This window comes from Olea europaea, chromosome 2, assembly GCF_002742605.1.
Source record: "Olea europaea var. sylvestris chromosome 2, O_europaea_v1, whole genome shotgun sequence".
NCBI classification, from domain to species: domain Eukaryota; kingdom Viridiplantae; phylum Streptophyta; class Magnoliopsida; order Lamiales; family Oleaceae; genus Olea; species Olea europaea.
Window position 1 is genome coordinate 27,923,319 of NC_036238.1, and position 17,936 is coordinate 27,941,254.

The following is a 17,936-nucleotide window of genomic DNA, read 5'->3' on the forward strand; positions in this document are numbered from 1 at the left end:
CTTGCGCGGAATCCATTCATTTTTGGGATGCCTTGGTGACCTGAACATGATATCAAAAACTATATTGTCTCGATTTTTTTTTTATATATTTTTTTAATTATTGTATAGATTATCAAGCCTGACCATGTACTTACTGTGGATAAGATAAAAACTTTCCATTGTTGTTGCACTGTGACAAATGCATCTTTTATTATTGGTAATTGGTCACCAAATTTGATTTGCTCGATTACTTTCTTTACCAGCATCAAGATAACTAATGTAATATGTTGACCTGGATGTTAAAACTATTGGAAGACTAATTACGTGATACAACAATTTGATGGTTCCTTGGAATCCTTCAATATCGCTTTCAAAAGAGTGTAAATTGAATTTTTTAGGTCATTCGAAGACACTTTTGAGAATGTTTAGAAAGAGGTCATTCTTTGAGGTCATAGTTTCCTCTCCAAACCAATTGAAGACATTGGGAAGAAGTTGGATCTTGAATTCTACCTTCACAAAACTAGAGGAAATGTGTCTCATGGGCCACGGCTCAGCACATGAAAAGTGTGGTTTGAATGGGCACCTATATGTAACAATTATATTGAGTAGAATTTGACTTAAGAGGAAATGTCGTCTAATTGATTATACATTCACAAATTAATCATTAATTTCAGTTCAATCAAGAATGTTTGCATCCCATCCCATCTTTTTGGTTTAACAATTTTACGAAATTAGTTTTTTATTAAGTACAACTCTTTCCATATAATCCCATTCGTAAGATAAATCATCTTAAAATCAATGACGTTTCTTCATCACAATATATGTAGCCTTCATCACAATATAGTTATTTGAAATCCAATTTATGGCCATCCAAGATCCATCTTTAAAAGAATTTAGCTCCCGTTTGACCCTCATTCTTTTTAAATTTTAGTGGTTGGAATAATGTTTTTTTTAAAAAATATGTGATTGAAAAAGAATGAAAAATTTTTAATTTACGTGTAATATTATTTTATGAAAAATTGTATGACTAAAAATAAAAGAGAGAAAAAAAAATAGGGGAATGGAGGCCAGACGGAGGCTTAATATAATCACAATAAAGATAAAGGTCATTGCACTTTTTACTTTTTGTAATTCAGGCATCAAAATCTACTAAAAGAGTACAATGAAAGCAGTAAGCACTGACTGCCTACATATGACGTATATAACATGCCATGTTGCAAATCCAATGTCAAATTTCCTCTTCTTCTTTACAAGAGCACGTTCTTCTCCATGATGGAGTCGCCGAGAAAGAAGATATGATTCTTATTTTTGTTTTTAAGAGTAATTTAATTAAAAAAGACTACAAGAAAAACAAAATTAGGAAACTAATAATCGGTTTAAATAAAACCTGAACAATAAGTAGACCTCCCTTTCCCCTCCATTTTCTTTCGGAATTGTTTGTAACTGCTGCTGCTTCTTACGCGGCGGTCTTTTTCAATTTTCTCTAGTTCGACCCACTTCCTCCATTTTTTTCCCACCTTTCCTTTGGGTGAATTAAACAATGTGTGCGCGGAATTTTCTACGTCAGCTTAAATCCAACTAAGCTTCTTCGTGATTTATTTTACTCAAGATCGACTCTTTAGAATCTCACAATTGAAATTTGTCGAACATAGAATTATTAAAAAGAAAAAAACAAGAGAATCAGAGTGTCAGAGTAGTCCAATCCAACGATTCAATTTTGTATCTTTGGAAGCTTTCCAGGTGTCTTTTAACGATCTTTTTCTCAGAGACATAGAAAGAGAGACCGGTGGGAAAGAGAAAAATCATAAAAAGGATCTAGAATTATAATAAATATATGGAAAGCATACTGGGTTGGCAATTACTTTTTCTAGGTGGAACAGCAACATGGATCGTGTTTTCTTCAATTCTCAATGTGACCCAGAAACTCAGATCTCTTACACAGCCATGGGTCTCTCACTATGTATTGTCTGGTACTTCCATTGTTCTCAAGATCCAGGTTCGAATATGCGGGCTTGTTTATCTGAAGAATATGTATTGAAAGATTGATTTTTATGGGGTTTTTGGAATGATTTTGATTTGATTTTGTTGGGTCCTGCAGAAATACGAGCATAGATATTTGGATGCGTTCTTTTCTGGGTTGTCTTGTGTAGTTTCTGTGCCTTTCTACACTGCCTTTCTTCCCTTGCTCTTCTGGGTTTGTTCTCAATCAAGGCCTCTCAGATCTACATTTGTGTTTGTCTGTGTGTTTCTCGTATTGACCACCATAGATCTATTAAAATTATTTATTGAGGGAATTAATCATTAATGTTGTTTTTCTGGGTTTTATATTGTAGAGTGGACATTGCAAATTGGCTAGGCAGATGACTCTTTTAATGGCCTTTTGTGATTATATGGGAAATTGTATAAAGGTACTCTTTTTCTCCCTATTTTAATAATTGCGGGTATAATTATCTATTTCTATGCATAATTTCGTATAAATTAATTTCACTCCTGTTCTGCAATTTTGTTTTTACCATGTTTCATAGGATGTGGTATCAGCACCCAGACCAAGTTCACCACCTGTTAGGAGAGTAACGGCCACCAAAGATGAACAAGAAAATGCAATGGAATACGGATTACCTTCTTCACATACTCTTAATACCGTCTGCTTATCAGGGTATGGATTCTCTCTCTCTCTCTCTCTCCCCCCCTCCCCCTCTCTCCTTGTAGCCTTTTATGCTTCTGGTTGAACTTTGACGGAACTAGCTAAACAATCGTAATGCATTCAAGGTGCACATACCACTGTGACTTTAAGTTGTGTCTCCTTGAGAGTGTACATGAAATACTCTACGAAAACCACTAACTTATTCTCAACACACTGTGAGGGTGCATATGAACTACTTATGCAAGGTCATAAATGCAGAGTTATAGTACAGCTACACTTTTCGTGCAATTAGCTTCATTGTCCAGGCAAAAAATGCATGTGTTTATGTGCCAATATATGTTCTAAATGTTAAAAAACTATCACGATGTTCTAATTTTAGCAAATTTGAGCTTTAGAAATCCGAACCCATATGTAATAGGACATGATTTGTCTCGTGCCTCAGCTTTTCAATGCTTTATAAAAACTTAAATCTCAAGTTTTGTTTTGGGCCACCAGGTACTTGTTACACTACATATTGTCCTACTCTGGAAGTGATGATGTCTGCAAAGAATTAATGGGGTTTTTCTTAGTTTGTTTGGTTGTTGGCCTTATTGGTGTGGGTAAGTTTCACTTTATTCCTTACGTTTTTCACTTCTCTTTTATTCACTTTATAATTCACTATTTATCCTGTTCTGAAAATTTTTATCTTGCAGGAAGAATTTACCTGGGAATGCACAGCTTGATCGACATTATTGGTGGTCTAGCTCTTGGATTGGGTATCCTGACATTTTGGCTTTCTGTTGATGAATACATAGATGATTTCGTAGTTTCAGGACAAAAGGGTAAGGATGCATGGCCTGTGCAGCATTTCATCTTTGAGTCGCAAATGTTGCTATCTTCATCTTAGCTGATGTCATGTCACTTGTGCTTGTGAATACTCTCGAAAGGTGGCAGAGCGGCTTCCTTATTTAATAAAGTCATAATATTCTTTTAATTTAGTAGTGAGTGTAACATTAATGTCTGATATTGGCAAACTAATGATTTGTGATAAAGTAAACAAAGTCTTACCAACTTGGTAAATCATGACTACATATGGGCAAAGCTTGACACGCTAAAGAGTATATGCGTAGTTACCTAGCTAATAGGTAACTTTTAATTTCTCTTACGTGAACAATGTTTCCTTATTCTGCTAAAAATAATTGGTCATCACCTTGCTATAACCGGTACTTACGAAGACTTATTTTGCTATCTCATCTAATTTGACGACCCTCTTCTGCCATCCTGACTGTCAAACGACATCGCACTTCTTCCATTTGCATTTCCCAGTTGAACATGTATAGGTTGTGTATACTATTGTCTCTTGTTTTATCTATCGTAGGTATCTGCTTAACATTCCAATGAATGTGTGTAATTATCTTTTTCGAAAATAGTTTAAAAAAATTACATAGGCAGCAATAGAAGCAACATGTCCATGAATGTATTTATTTCTAGCTGAAATATATTTTGTTTTGTGGTGATTTATCTTAGAATTGTATTTCTACCCTTCCTATAATGTTGATATGTTATCTCTTAAGTTAATTTGCTTTCTGTCTTAGAGTCTGTATAATCTTCCTTAAATTTCAGAATGTATACCTATTGAATTATATTCTTATGCACTTTCCAAACATTCCACCTTGCTTAGTTCCAGCACATCACAGTTGAAGTATGTCATGTTAGCAAATGTTAGCCTATTGAATTGAATGTGCTCTAGTTCCAGCATCAAAAACATTTAGGAGCAATGAAATAGAACTGAAATACCAAGGATCTGAAACTTTGGATTTTGGACTTCATGGAAATAGTAAAAGTATGTTGAAAAAAATTACGACACAATTCAAGCTTTTATTGAAGAACATGGCGCCGTGGTATAATCGTGTCTGGAGTTGTAGTTTTATCAGTTGGACGTGTTCTTCGGTACTTGGTGTGCTTTGCCTTTATTGATTATAATCTTTAAGCATTTGATGAGTCTCTGATGCCTTCATATCCTTTTGTTGCAGTTACATCGTTCTGGGCTACACTTAGCTTCTTGTTACTCTTTGCTTACCCTACGCCAGAGCTTCCAACTCCAAGTTTTGAGTATCACACAGCCTTCGATGGTGTTGCCTTGGGCATTGTAAGTATATTTTTGCAGCTTATTATTTTGTAGCTGTTTTCGATTTTCAATTTAGTCATTTGTGTTAGCAGCAATAACGTTTTGACTGCAGAGATTTGTATTTTGCATGTTTCTTTTCATGTCTTGATGTTAAAATTTTCTTTTGCTAGAAGATATGAAGCATGAATGGACATCCAATTTTTTTAGATATCGAGTTTCATGACTTGTTCAACTTTTTCCAGGTAATTGGGATACAGCAAACATACCACCAGTTTCACCACGAAAATGTTGCACGCATCTTGACCCCTCAACTTAGGCTTCATGCTTTTGTGGGTAGAATGCTCGTGGGAATCCCTACAATACTTCTTGTGAAGTTCTGTAGCAAGGCGCTCGCCAAATGGATTCTTCCCATTCTGGCCTATACTTTGGGAATCCCAGTAAGATCAACTAGCTATATACCAGCATTAAATGGTGCTGGTAAAAAGTCGGATATAAAGCAGTCTGGCTATGCCCAAAAACTGCTCTTTTTCTCAAAGCAGACCTCATTTGATGTTGACACAGGCACAAGGCTTCTTCAGTATGCTGGTCTCGCCTGGTCTACAGTAGACCTCGTTCCTTCTCTATTCTCTCACCTAGGCCTGTGATGCTTGGCATGTGTCTTCATCATAAAGGAAATATCTTTTTTTTTTAGATTTTTTTTTTCCTTTTTATTTTTCGTTTTGCTGATTGTGAGGTGAGTTTTGCTATGTTGGGCAGTAAATAGAAAATATTGCTGCAATTTTTTAGGTCTATTGTTTAAAATCATTCTGAACTTTGATGGATAATATGCGATTATAAATGAAGATGATTGACTTCTGCGGTTATGCTACTGTTAATCTGGTAGACTTGGCTGATAAATACAACGTTTGGGAAGTTCTTAGAGGGGATTGTTTCTTGTTGTGTTACTTCTGATTCCAATAAATGATGTTTTCTTGTATTGTTTGGATTGAGGAGTAAGATTTACGCTTACTAGCTTTAGCATTTGATCATAACATCGACTACCTTGGAAACTGAATTCATGAAGTTCTAAGACAAACATGCAGCGTAAGTTTTCTCGAAGTTCAATGTAGAATCGAGGGAACTCGGGTGGTTATGGTTTATCATAGATGTACGTTCAAATAATTTGATGTTTAGGAAGTCTTCTATTTGTTCCATCTTATATGAAATTACAGTAGTGAGGAAGAGAAATAAGGAAGCAGTTCGTCTGCAGTTGGCTGCAGAAATTAACTACAGTTCCTTCGGCAGATGCCACATTAGTTTTGCAATCTGTGGAAAGTAGTCATTAGAGAAGTAATCTTTCCAATCTATGTTCTCAACATCAATCGAACTGATGTATTTCCTCCTTTGGCAGGAATCCCATCAGTCTTTTTGTGTTGCTTTTGTCAAAATTGTTTCTTTTCTCGAAGCAGACCTCATGTAACGTTGGCAGGGACAGAAGGCTCCTTCAATATGCTGCTCTTTCCTCTTCCTTCTCTATTCTTTTTTTCTTTTTCTTTTTCTTTTTCTTTTCTGTTTTGCTGTGTTCAGGCCCTTCAGGGTGGGGGTTGCCATGTTGTGCAGTATTAAACAGAATATATGCTATTTTTGTAGGTCTACTCTTTAGATTCATTTCCTAATTCGGAAGTATAATATGCGATTATAAATGAAGATAGTTGACTTTGCAGTTGTGTTACTGTTAATATGGAAGTTTTGGCAGACAGAAGAAAATTTTACTATTGTTTTGAGATTTAAGGTTCGAGGAAAGAATTTACATTAGCTTTGCATTTGATCATAACATCGACTGTTTATTCATGAAGTTTGAAGACAAGCATGCAGCCTAAGTTCCATGTTGAACCGATGGAACTCGGGCCGTTATGATTTATCATACACGTACATTTAAATGATAATACACTGGGAATAGGTAGGTGAGTGTTCTTTTCATCTAATCTTATAGCAAATTACATTAGTTAAGAAGAAAAAAGGAAGCAGCTCTTTTATAGTTGGCTGCAGAAATTCTTCCAGTGGAAGCCACTATATTTTCTCAATCATCTACGCTTTGTCACATACCTCCTTAATCCTGGAATGTGGACATTAGAGATATAATCTTTCCAATCTATGTTCTCAACATCAAATCCGAACTGATGTCTTTCCTCCTTCGAAATGTATCCCATCAGTCTTTTTGTGTTGCTATTGTCAAACCTGGCAGTATTTTTTATATACTTTATTGATATATTTGGTACACTGGACAGCAGTACTTGACATGATTAAGGAAGAAAAACATAAGAACAAAGAAGTGCAAATCTTAATTGTACCTTCCACCGTAGAAAGTGTATGGTTCATAAATATTAGCCAAGTATTTTGCTTGTTCTACTGATTTCCTGCAGATACTTTCGAGCTTCTGGGACAACTTCCCATCAAGGTTAGCCAAAGCTCCTAGTCCACTTCGTTTAAGTGCCTCTCTCCAAAGGTGAGAGGAAAAATCTTCCATAGAGCTGAAAAGCTTCATTGATGGAACTCGAATTGGCGACCCTGATGAGTCAGTGAATGGCGAGGAGTTGAAGTGTTCATAGAGCAATCTTGCCAAGTCCTTGAAAACTAATGGGTTCACGACAGAAGAAGCAATTTGATAGATATTGCTTTCAGATTTTCCAGCTGCCCCGTGCTTTGCCATGGCTGCCAATGTCGCATTGACCACCATATCAGCTGGAACCTAAAGCAAGCCATTTGTTAGATATGTTCCATAAAATAAATGCACTCTTCTTGTTATAATTTGAGACCTTACAATAAGAGGTTTGCTTCTTAATTGAAGGCGTAGAATTTACTTTCTTTCAAGTATTGTTTTCCATAGAAATTCTCGGGAGTTCCAAGTGAGAGACCAGATGATGAGGTGACTAAAGATCACCGGTTTATGAAGTAGAGTCGAGCTACTTACTACATCAATGACTCCATTGGGATCTACCAGAAATCCTGTAAGTTGCCCCTTTCCATAGTAGAGAATAATTGGATCCATCATCCTGGGGAGGAAAGGCTCTTCTTAATATCAAGGTTCATAATCAATATATATTATTTTTTTTTGGAATTGACACAAGATTCTAGTTTTTTCTTTCTTCTTTAATACTGTTCAGTACTATCAGTTGTTTAAATTTATCATAAAATTACCTGCTTCCTTCCATCCATCCAGGGAATGGCTCTTTGTATGTGCTCTCAATAACACTTGGTCTGATTATAACTACTGGTATGTCACCTCTCATGCTATCAATCATCATTTCTCCCATAGCCTTTGTAAATACATATGTATCTTGCCAACCGAATTTGTTTGCCCTGATAAATTCACCAGTTTCAGAGCATTGAAAATAGTCACTTCCCAAAAAAAGGACACTGCCATAGAGTACGGGATGTGCAAAAATTTTGACAAGGAAAAGAACAATAGATAGAAAATTTTCGTAGTGGGCGAGGTAAGCGTAGTTAGTACAACTTAGGACTTAGCAGCCAAAACTAAACCGGAGAAGTCAAATTTGAATACTTGTTACCTCTCTAAACCGAGTTCTTTCATTTTCTGGACGAGTACATTATCTTCGAGAGCCTGTTTTGATTCCAAAACTAACTTGATTTCATCCTCAACTTGCAACATAGGGAGGGATCTTTGTTGGTTTCCTAAAAGAACTCTCTCCATTGCTATACTATCTCCTAAGCAGAAAGGCTTCTCCATCACTCGTCCCTTTCGTTGCCCATTGACATATGCTGCATGCAATAAAAAAACTTCTCCAAAATGTTCTATAATCAACTTGATTGTGATTTTTTCAGACAAATCTCTTTGCAACCAGATATATAGATTTTGAAAAGATTCAGGTTCCTACTTCGAAATTGCTTTAAATACACACACACACACAAAATATATATACACATTTACTTGCCTGTGGATACTTGCACAAAGAGTTTAAGTTTCTTGCACTGTTTTGCAAAGCTCATGAGACGGGTAGGTCCACCAGTGTTTATATCAAGGGCAATATCATACCTGAAACTCAATTAGATCTTCGATGTGAAAATACTTATCAAATTTTTGTTTAAGATTCTCCTTATAATTGAAAATTTTATTAACCTTTCATCAAAAGTTGTGTTAGCTGCTGAATTTATGATTATGTCAACCTCTTTTCCCATCATATCAGCTATATCCCCATCAAATCCAAGATTAAATTCAGAGACATTTCCAAGAACAGGGACTAACTTGCTCAACATGAAAGCTTGATAAGATTTTCCATAGGTTTCTTTCAGACACTTGAAAAGTTCTGCATTGATGATCTATGTATGCAATACAATAATATCCAAAAAATAATTAATAATTGATAAAATAAGCTCGAAATTATTAATCATAATTCAATAAAAGACAATATTCATACTTCATTTTTCAATCTCTCCATTGCAGCTTCATTGTTTTTTGCCTTGATCAAGACAAATATGTTATGAACATCAGGTGCTGTCCGCAGTATCTTCTCGATAAGAACTGGAATTTATTCGTCAAGAAACAAAAGACTAAACATAAATTTAGAGACCATGATGTTCAGCTGTGCTTAAAAGCTGTTTCTCTGAAAGTATGTCCACACGTATTTCCAAGAAAAGCAATTTTTAAGCGTGGCCCAAGAAAAACTGGAAAATGACTTACCTTTTCCTAAGAAACCAGTTGCACCAGTAATGAGAAGGGATTTTCCTCTCAGAAACTTAACAATGCCAATAAAATTATCATGATCATCATGCCTATCCACCAGAGTAGATGAACCGCCGCCATAGGGTACCAAATCCTTGACTGCAATATCTGTAGCATCCTGGCAATTCCCATTTGGGGCTAAAACTGCATTGCCTGAATCCATTAACCCCCTTCCATCATCTGTGCTAATCACCATTGATTTTTCAATCAAAACAGAAGACATCCCACCTGATTTTAATGCATGATGACCACCACCTTGGTGGCAATACGCTATTTTCTGCTTATTCTTCAATAATTGCTTATTTTTATCAGCTACTTTTACAACCCTTTTTGATGCGACAGAGATAGAATTCAGAGACAAAGCATCCATTACTGCAGACGACAGGAACAAAAAGATAAAAAGAAATGAAAAACAAACTAATGCTTTGAGGTGAAAAGTTAGCTAGTATTTTTTTATGCTTTTTCCTTTTTTAAACTATTTTTGAGCGAAGACGAACTCGAATTTATTTTGGAAAGTCATCGTGGACAAAAGGCGCAGTGAAACGGGGAATAAGGTCGGCCGCAACCTGGCTTCTTTTGCTTCAAACTTACCTGCCATTCTGATTTATTTTTCATTTTAGATATACAGTAAGTTTGAGCCCCATTTTGATGGAGAAAATGAATTTTTAAATAATGTATTGATGTGAAATGTGTGGTTAAAAAATAAGGAAAAATTTTGAATTTGCGTATAATATTATTTTATTGAAGAATGTGTGATTGAAATTATCTCAAAACATTGTTGAAGAATTCATTTTTTCCAAAAAATGGGGATCAAACAAGGGCTCAATTATTAAAAATTCATAATTATACCAGAAGAAAGAGTGAGAATCATGGAACAGCTTGATGGCACGTGACTATATAAATGATATAGTGCAATACTACCTTAATTTATGCTACCTTAATCAAGAAGGGAGCATTCTTTCAACATTAATTATACAACTCAAGAAATTATTTTATGGATTATATTAGAGATGGAAGTGAAACAATTAACAAAAGAATATGAAATTCTTATACTACGATTTTAGGGGCTTAAATTGGTTGTGTATGTTGAAAGTTCTATGGCAGTAAAATACAACTAGCTATGATAATGAATCAATCTCCAACATAAAGCTTCTTTTCTATTGCACTAGTCAATGTTGAATGTACGTGTTACATTATTATAAAATGCTTTATAAGTACTATAAAAGTAATAGTTGAATATGCGTGTATTTTAATTTAATTTAAAATTAATACCAGGGAATATATACGCGACAATGAATGTTAAATCATTTATTTAATTTTCAATTAAATAAAATTGAATATTAATTAGCATACATGGTCGTAGATAATGAAATGCATTCTTGAAGGTGAAATTCTAATTAACGTATAATTAGAATTAATAACAATAAAATGCATAAATAAAGCTGAATATTAATTAAATAAATGAATAAGACTGTTAATTAATTGAGAATTAATAACAAAGAATTCATAGATTAATGAAAGCATGCAAGTTAAATGAAATCTGTCAAATGTACATGTACATCAATGGTAACTAAACAATTAAATAAATTAAATATATATTGAGAAACGAAACGTAAGGTATTATTGAAATAATTGAATTGTAGTAGGGCTAAAATCGTCCAAAAAATAATTCTCACTTGACGTGATATTTAATATATTATAGATATTTGTTTTGTTTTGAAAGTTGAGACAACGATAAGTACGAATTACTTAATAATTAAATCTTTTTTTTTATATACTATTTACAAAAAGAAAAGACATTTCTTAGACATGCTATATCCGAGTAACTGCAAGCAAATTACACAAAACAATACACGGGTTGTGTTATTTTTTAGATAATGTTATTGTGTTCAATGTTAATGATTAATGATAGATATGTACATTGATTGAATAAAGACTAATATATTGATGTACATGTTATGGTGTTTGACAAAAAATCAACTATATCATGACACCACAAAATTCATTAAGTAGTTAGATTTGGTTCACTGATCACAAATCTTACCCAACAATAAATTTAAAAAATCAGAATATATAAGTTGGCAAAGATGCACTTCCTACCGAGCAAAAAGTTTAAATTGTCTTGACAAGAAATGATAATGCATCACATTATCATAGTATAACATTCTTGTGGGTGATTTCCTAGTTCATATGAAGATCAAAAGAGAACTTGCAGGTTTCATATTTGGCCATCAAAGAAAGTATATAGAGACCAACAGTGTGCTACAAATGCCTGCCTTGCAATTTTTTGTAAGACATTCAGCTCAATCATGGCAAATTCCCAAGATTTACGGTGTTTAGCAGACAATTTTAACTGCAACAATCTCTAATATGAAGCAAATATGGTAGATAATGCTTCCCTTGCGGTTTCTCAGAAGCCTTGTTCAAGGAATTACCCTTCAAAACGTCCAAGTAGCCGTTGGAATGAATTAACCGACGTACAATCACCGAATTCCTTCGCATCTCCCTTTGAAACTCTGCACCCGCATTTCCCACTGTATACTTGATCACCCTCGATGCCTGCATAAAATAAATTTGAATTGCAGGACCATTCCACGTACATCTTACCTTGAAGTAAAGTGATAGAGCAAATACATTAAAAAAAATATTAATTCATATGAAATGCTTTCAACTTAATTACCAAGAGTCGATAATCTCAATTGAATGGTTGAATCTAAAAGTAAGCACTTACCACTTACACAAGCTTTAAGCAATCGAGCTGCACAGAACAACAATTTGCCTGTCACAAACTTTATTTCTACAGTTGCACTGGCGTTTTCCCGTGGCTAATTTTATTATGTTTTTCTCCCTCCACACCTGATGGATCTCACAAACATCATCAATGGCACGAGGAAGTAAATTAAATTAAATACATGATAGTTTCAATTGAATAATATGAACTCTACAAAGCCAACTCAATCTTATAGTGTGTAATGTTAGTTGTATTTCATGCAACGTGAGTAATGTTAAAAAACTATATAGATAAAAATAATATCGTGACAACTCCTTAATAATTTGAATGGACTATTTTAGAATCTTTCATTGGCGATAAACTAATTTTTGCAAAACAAGCCAAACTTAGATCCTAGATTATCTGAAAGCAACCCAAACTTTTATTTGGACATAAAGTCAGGCAGTACAATAAAAATGAAAAATGGATGTGAGGACTAACTTTGTACGATGTTTTGTCTCATAAATTATTCAATAAAAGGAGCAAAAAATCCATTTTGAGCTAGCTATTTTGAAACAAATGAATTTGAGACTATCTCAATCGTTCAATCGGACTGATAATTCATGTATGAGTTTATTGTTAAATATTAGAGTTTTTACAGTATTTTCGAAATTTGATAAATGATTAAGCTTACTCCTTTCGATATTTATTGTGTAAATGTCCATTACCTTCAAAGAGCCCCCCATATATGGATCTTCTACTATCGCATCCAATTCAACAATTGTATTGTCACCTTTCACAGTCTTTTCTTCCTCTTCCACTGGACATCTACCAAAAAAACTGGGAAATTTTTGATAAAAGGGAAGGGGAAGAGAGAGAGAGATTTCCAGCACGGTCCATAGAGAGATAAACAAAACAATCAAATAGAATTACAGATTTTCTAAATGAGTAACTTTTATTATTTCATTCACTATATAAAGTTGCAACAACCAAAAGTCAGTACGTTCATGTGTCTATGATAGTGAGTACATAACTTTTTAAAAAAGGATTGAAGCAACTGATATGCTTACTCTTTGAGCTTACAATGCTTAAACTCTCGAGTGCTTACAAGAACTACAACAGAACCTCAGAGCGCTAATCAGTGGTAATAGTGAAGCACAAATACCCGATAAATAAATAGTGTCACAACCAGTACCAACTACACACATTACATCTCTATGAAAAAGATTTAATTCTCTCCGGTTATGGTTGGATATTTTGCCAAGAGACAATGGAAGTCTTCATTTCACTATTTTAGGCTTTTGCACGACAGAACTATGGCATGGAAAGTAATTGCACATGAAGACTTTTAATGGACTTGATCGCCATGCAATAAATATTATCCTGCACAAACTTGAAGATAATTATCTTTGAATGTTCTACAAAAAACAACCATCATAAAATCTTAATTAAAATGAAACCATTCACTTTCAGATGGATCGAAAAGAAAAACAACAAATGAATGGTAATGAATGTCCAAGGAAAGAACTAAGAATTCCATTGTAATTCTTAATATGATCTATTATTAGAGTTTAGTAGAGGCATGATGTATAGGCCTCCCATATTATGACAATTTGTAAGTTTTGAAAAAAAATATTTCCAAAAGAGCATCTTTATTTAAAGCATATTGCACAATTGTGAACGCGTAGTACACACACTACCACTTTTCAAGCCAGCTAATGATATTGCATGTAGCTTCAAACATTTAACCGAGTCCAGTGAATGTAATATATTAGTTATGAACATAAAAAAATATGAAAGGTCGTGAAGTATATTTTGCAAACTAATTACTGCAAGAGCACATAGAAGTATTGAATGATTAGCAGTTCAACATATGATCAATCACTTGATGATGATTTGAAGAAGAAAAGCCTTTCTACAGATAAGAGACCCGGGATCCAATCTACTGCCCTCATCTCTACTTGAAAGTGCATTCATTGCTTCAGAATTCTCTTATCTTGATTTTGAACTTCCCTATACCTATAATTAAATGATACAAACCATCCCAACAAAGTCAGTCAAGAAAATAAAAAGAAAAATAAAAACTCCAAAATAATTGTAAAATATACAATGAATTGAAATGGTCACAGAAAGGAAAGCGTACTCTTGGGGTGTGATACATTCTCATAGTCCAAGAAGGGAATATTTCCAATTCTACAACTCTCCCTATATATAAAGTTGCAGAAAATCACAAAATCAAAATCTTTCAGACTCGATAGCTAAATAAGTAGAAAGTTATAATCAAGACCTATACACATAAGCGGAAAAATTTACTGTCCAACACAACATAGCAAACATATTCTAAGTTTGCAGACTTGCAGTAGATGATGATCTCTAGTATTTTATTAAAGATTGGAACTTTTAAATCTTATTTCGTTGTCATACACTGCAAAAATTGAAAACAAACGGACATGAAAAATTTCAAGCAAATTGAATTAGTCTACATGAGGTTATAAACTAATAATTATGTGGAAATCCCAAAAAATGGTCTTCTAAACATATTCCCATTAGCTTAACTGTTAGAAAATGGTTATAAAAATTTATAAACTAATAATAATATGAAGTGCTGTTCAGTTCAGTTCAGTGCGGTAAAGAATTTTTTTTGTGAAAAATAAAAATCAAACTAAAGCATTTTATGTACATCTTAATTACGCTTATCTGTCTGGAACCCTTGAGTAGCCGAGTCCTCCAATCAACAGCATCAGCATATGATCTACCCATATCCTGGCCAAGATTGCACTCATAACCATAGTTCTTTATCTAATCAAAAACCACAAAACCTTTCAATTGCTAAAAAGTCGGCAACTTCTTTTTTAGTAAAAGAGATATACGATATTGATTCTTTCTGAAGACAAAAATAACACAACTGAAGAAGAAAGTGGTTGATTATTCTACAATTTGATTTTCGGGAGTCTTCATTTCACAAGGCAGAAGTTTTAAAGGTAAAAAATGTGGACAAAACATAAAAGAAGAATAGATCAACGAAGTATTCAGAACAAATGGAAAAAGCAAATGAAATGAAAATGGCATTTAATGACGATGGTACAATTAATTTACTAGATAACACAGCGGGAGACTTCCTCCATAGTGATTAATCTACCAATAATTCCTCCTTTATTGGATCAAAGGTTCCCACCAGGAATCGAACTCCCCACGCTTGGTTCCAGAGCCCCCCAATGTGATTGTTCCGCCAACTTGGATGTGCCCCGGGGGCGCTTTCTAACATATTACATTCATGGATAGTGCTATATGTACACTTTTTGTATACGTAATCGCTGATACCCCTAACATAGAGGGGGCCCACAGATAATTTATAATGCGTGGGCCCCCTTCATGCGAGGGGATGTCATCTATTATGTACTTCGAAAGTGTACAAGTAACATTGTTGATCCTAAAAATGTAGTTAATAGATCTTCGGACTCGTTCTCTCCACACGTGCACACGAAACACCTCGTTAGGAGGAAGCCGGTTGAAAAAAAGGTCTGAGGATTTTTTGCATTTCGACGGTCAAATCAACGATCGGACGAAATATAAGAAGAGTGTAAGAGTCAGGAAGGGGAAATTGGCTAGGGTTGTGAAAACTTACCTTAAAATGAAATGGATCACACATATATATATAGAAAATGTAATGGGCCATATGAGGCTTGAGGTTAATAGGCCAAGTCCAAGCTTAATCTAATAGAAAGGCCCAATATGAAATTTTTATAGGTATAACAATAGTCCTCCAAATCTGATTCGTACATTCATATGCGGGTTAAACTTCGAAATATAAACTGCCAAATAGGCGAAGTCTTACAGATTGTCTTAGAAATATGAGTAGCTCTAACAAACAAGGACTTATGAACTGCCTTGAAAATATGCATTGGTCCAATAGGGAAAGACTTACGAATTGTCTCGAGAATATTAGTAGCTCCAATAAGTAGGACTTACAAACTACCTTAGAAAATATCCATGTGAGTTTGAATAAGCGAGGACTTACGAATTGCCTTGAAAGATAGATACTACACATAATTTTTAAAAATTTCGATAGCATCTCCTTTGTAATATGGACTAAACCCATCTGTAATATAACATAATATCTCCACCGCACATATGAAATGAATTTAAGATCTATTTGCCCTTCCAAATAAGGTAAAATGATGAGCATATCAAACTTGCTACTATGAAGTAACACGATGTCTATAAAACGATAATGTAGAAATGTGGCATATGTACTAGCAGTAATGACATGGGTCATGAGGAATGCTAGCAGTGATGTAACATGTGTACTTGCAACAATAATCTTATGCATATGCTAGCAGTAATAATATAATAATACTAAAATACTAATATCACAATAGTCTCCCAAGTCAAATATTTATATGCGGTTGGACTTGAAATATAAACCATTGTGATGGAGCTAATGTCAAAACAAGATTGGATATATGAGTAGCTATGATAAACTGATGTAAAGGCGATGCTTTGAATGTATATAGCTGTGATAAGTTGACGTCCTTACATAGGGGTGGGAAATTCATGTCAAGGGCTTTTTCCATGGTACTTTGTCCAGCCATGGACGGGATTAATTTCTAAGGTAGCAAGGCATGGCACCTCGTGGAAGGCTTCACATTTGTCCTTGTTGGAGTTTCTTTTTATTTATTTTTATTTTTCACCTCATCGCAAGAGGTTTACTCTTTTGTGTAAGGACTTCTTCCATAGTGTTTGATCCAGTCATGGATGGTTTCATCTTCATAGGTAATAAGGTGGGCCTTGCCATCTTCTTATGAAGTGGTAAATGACATCTTTGCATAGTGGATGATTTATCCATATCAGGGGCTTCCTGCATAGTGGATGGTTCATCCATGCAAGGGATAATTTAAACTGTAGGGAATAATGTAAACTCTCTAAAGATAAGTAGATGTGCTATAACTGAAGTAGAAGTAAAACTTTGAAAGATAGGTAGCTATAGTGTAGAGGCATGATAAACTTTCTGAAGATAAATGCGACTATAATGCAATAACTCATACGACGAGATATCTCACAAAGTGAGGAATAAATATCAAGTTGGTGGCTCGTTTCAAACTATCGAAGACTTATAAGCAGGCCTTAGATAGACAAGGTCTTATAGTTGGGTTCGACGATAGTAAATGGCGAAGGGTAATCATCTCTCAAAGCCAGGATTAAGCATCTGGCGAGACGGGGAATATACATCTGGCGAATAACTCTCGAACTATCAGAGTCTTATAAGCGATCTCGGATAGACAAGGGCTTACAGGTAAGCTCGACTATAGTGAGAAGAGAGGAATAAACATCTCACCAAGCCAGGAATGAACATTTGGCAAGATGGGGAATAAACATTCTGCTAATAGCTCTTAACTATTGAAGTCTTATAAGTGACATTGGATAGACGAGGTCTTACAACTAAGCTCAACGATAGTGAGAGGTAAGTAATAAACATCTCGCGAAGTCAAGAATGAGCATCTGGTGAAGCGGGGAATAAATATCCCACTAATTACTTTCAAACTATTGGAGTCTTATAAATGGCCTCGGATGGACGAAGGCTCACAGCTAAACTCGACAATAGTGAGAGACGAAGAATAAACATCTTGTAAAGTCAGGAATAAGCATATGGTGAGACGGGGCCAAGAAAGGCTCCTTTTTGCAAGGGCAAACATGTCTGGCTGCCTACAAAAGTGCTCATTTTTCAAGGGAAAATATTTTGAGATTTCACTTATTCCTTTATTCAAGGACGAAGACT

At 34.6% G+C, this 17,936-nt stretch overlaps 2 protein-coding genes across 3 annotated transcripts; one reads left to right on the forward strand and one right to left on the reverse strand.

Moving 5' to 3' along the window:
- The first annotated feature begins 1,223 nt into the window (after positions 1-1,223).
- On the forward strand, positions 1,224-5,651 carry LOC111369495 (lipid phosphate phosphatase delta-like). Of its 2 annotated transcripts, none has more exons than XM_022991032.1 (8): positions 1,224-1,975; positions 2,078-2,215; positions 2,313-2,387; positions 2,505-2,635; positions 3,119-3,222; positions 3,316-3,444; positions 4,636-4,751; positions 4,973-5,651. In XM_022991032.1, the coding sequence occupies exons 1-8, from the start codon at positions 1,814-1,816 to the stop codon at positions 5,372-5,374; spliced, it is 1,257 nt and encodes a 418-aa protein (XP_022846800.1). In that variant the 5' UTR covers positions 1,224-1,813; the 3' UTR covers positions 5,375-5,651. The 2 variants fall into 2 exon arrangements, with proteins under 2 accessions (XP_022846800.1, XP_022846806.1); XM_022991038.1 differs by having other exon boundaries at positions 1,226-1,975; positions 2,078-2,173.
- Positions 5,652-6,536: 885 nt separating this feature from the next.
- Positions 6,537-9,903, reverse strand: LOC111369504 (fatty acyl-CoA reductase 2-like). Its single transcript, XM_022991053.1, has 9 exons — positions 9,409-9,903; positions 9,146-9,249; positions 8,848-9,047; positions 8,663-8,763; positions 8,279-8,489; positions 7,908-8,069; positions 7,681-7,762; positions 7,061-7,458; positions 6,537-6,947 (listed from the first exon to the last, which is right to left on the reverse strand). The coding sequence occupies exons 1-9, from the start codon at positions 9,818-9,820 to the stop codon at positions 6,794-6,796; spliced, it is 1,824 nt and encodes a 607-aa protein (XP_022846821.1). The 5' UTR covers positions 9,821-9,903; the 3' UTR covers positions 6,537-6,793.
- Positions 9,904-17,936: the final 8,033 nt, after the last annotated feature.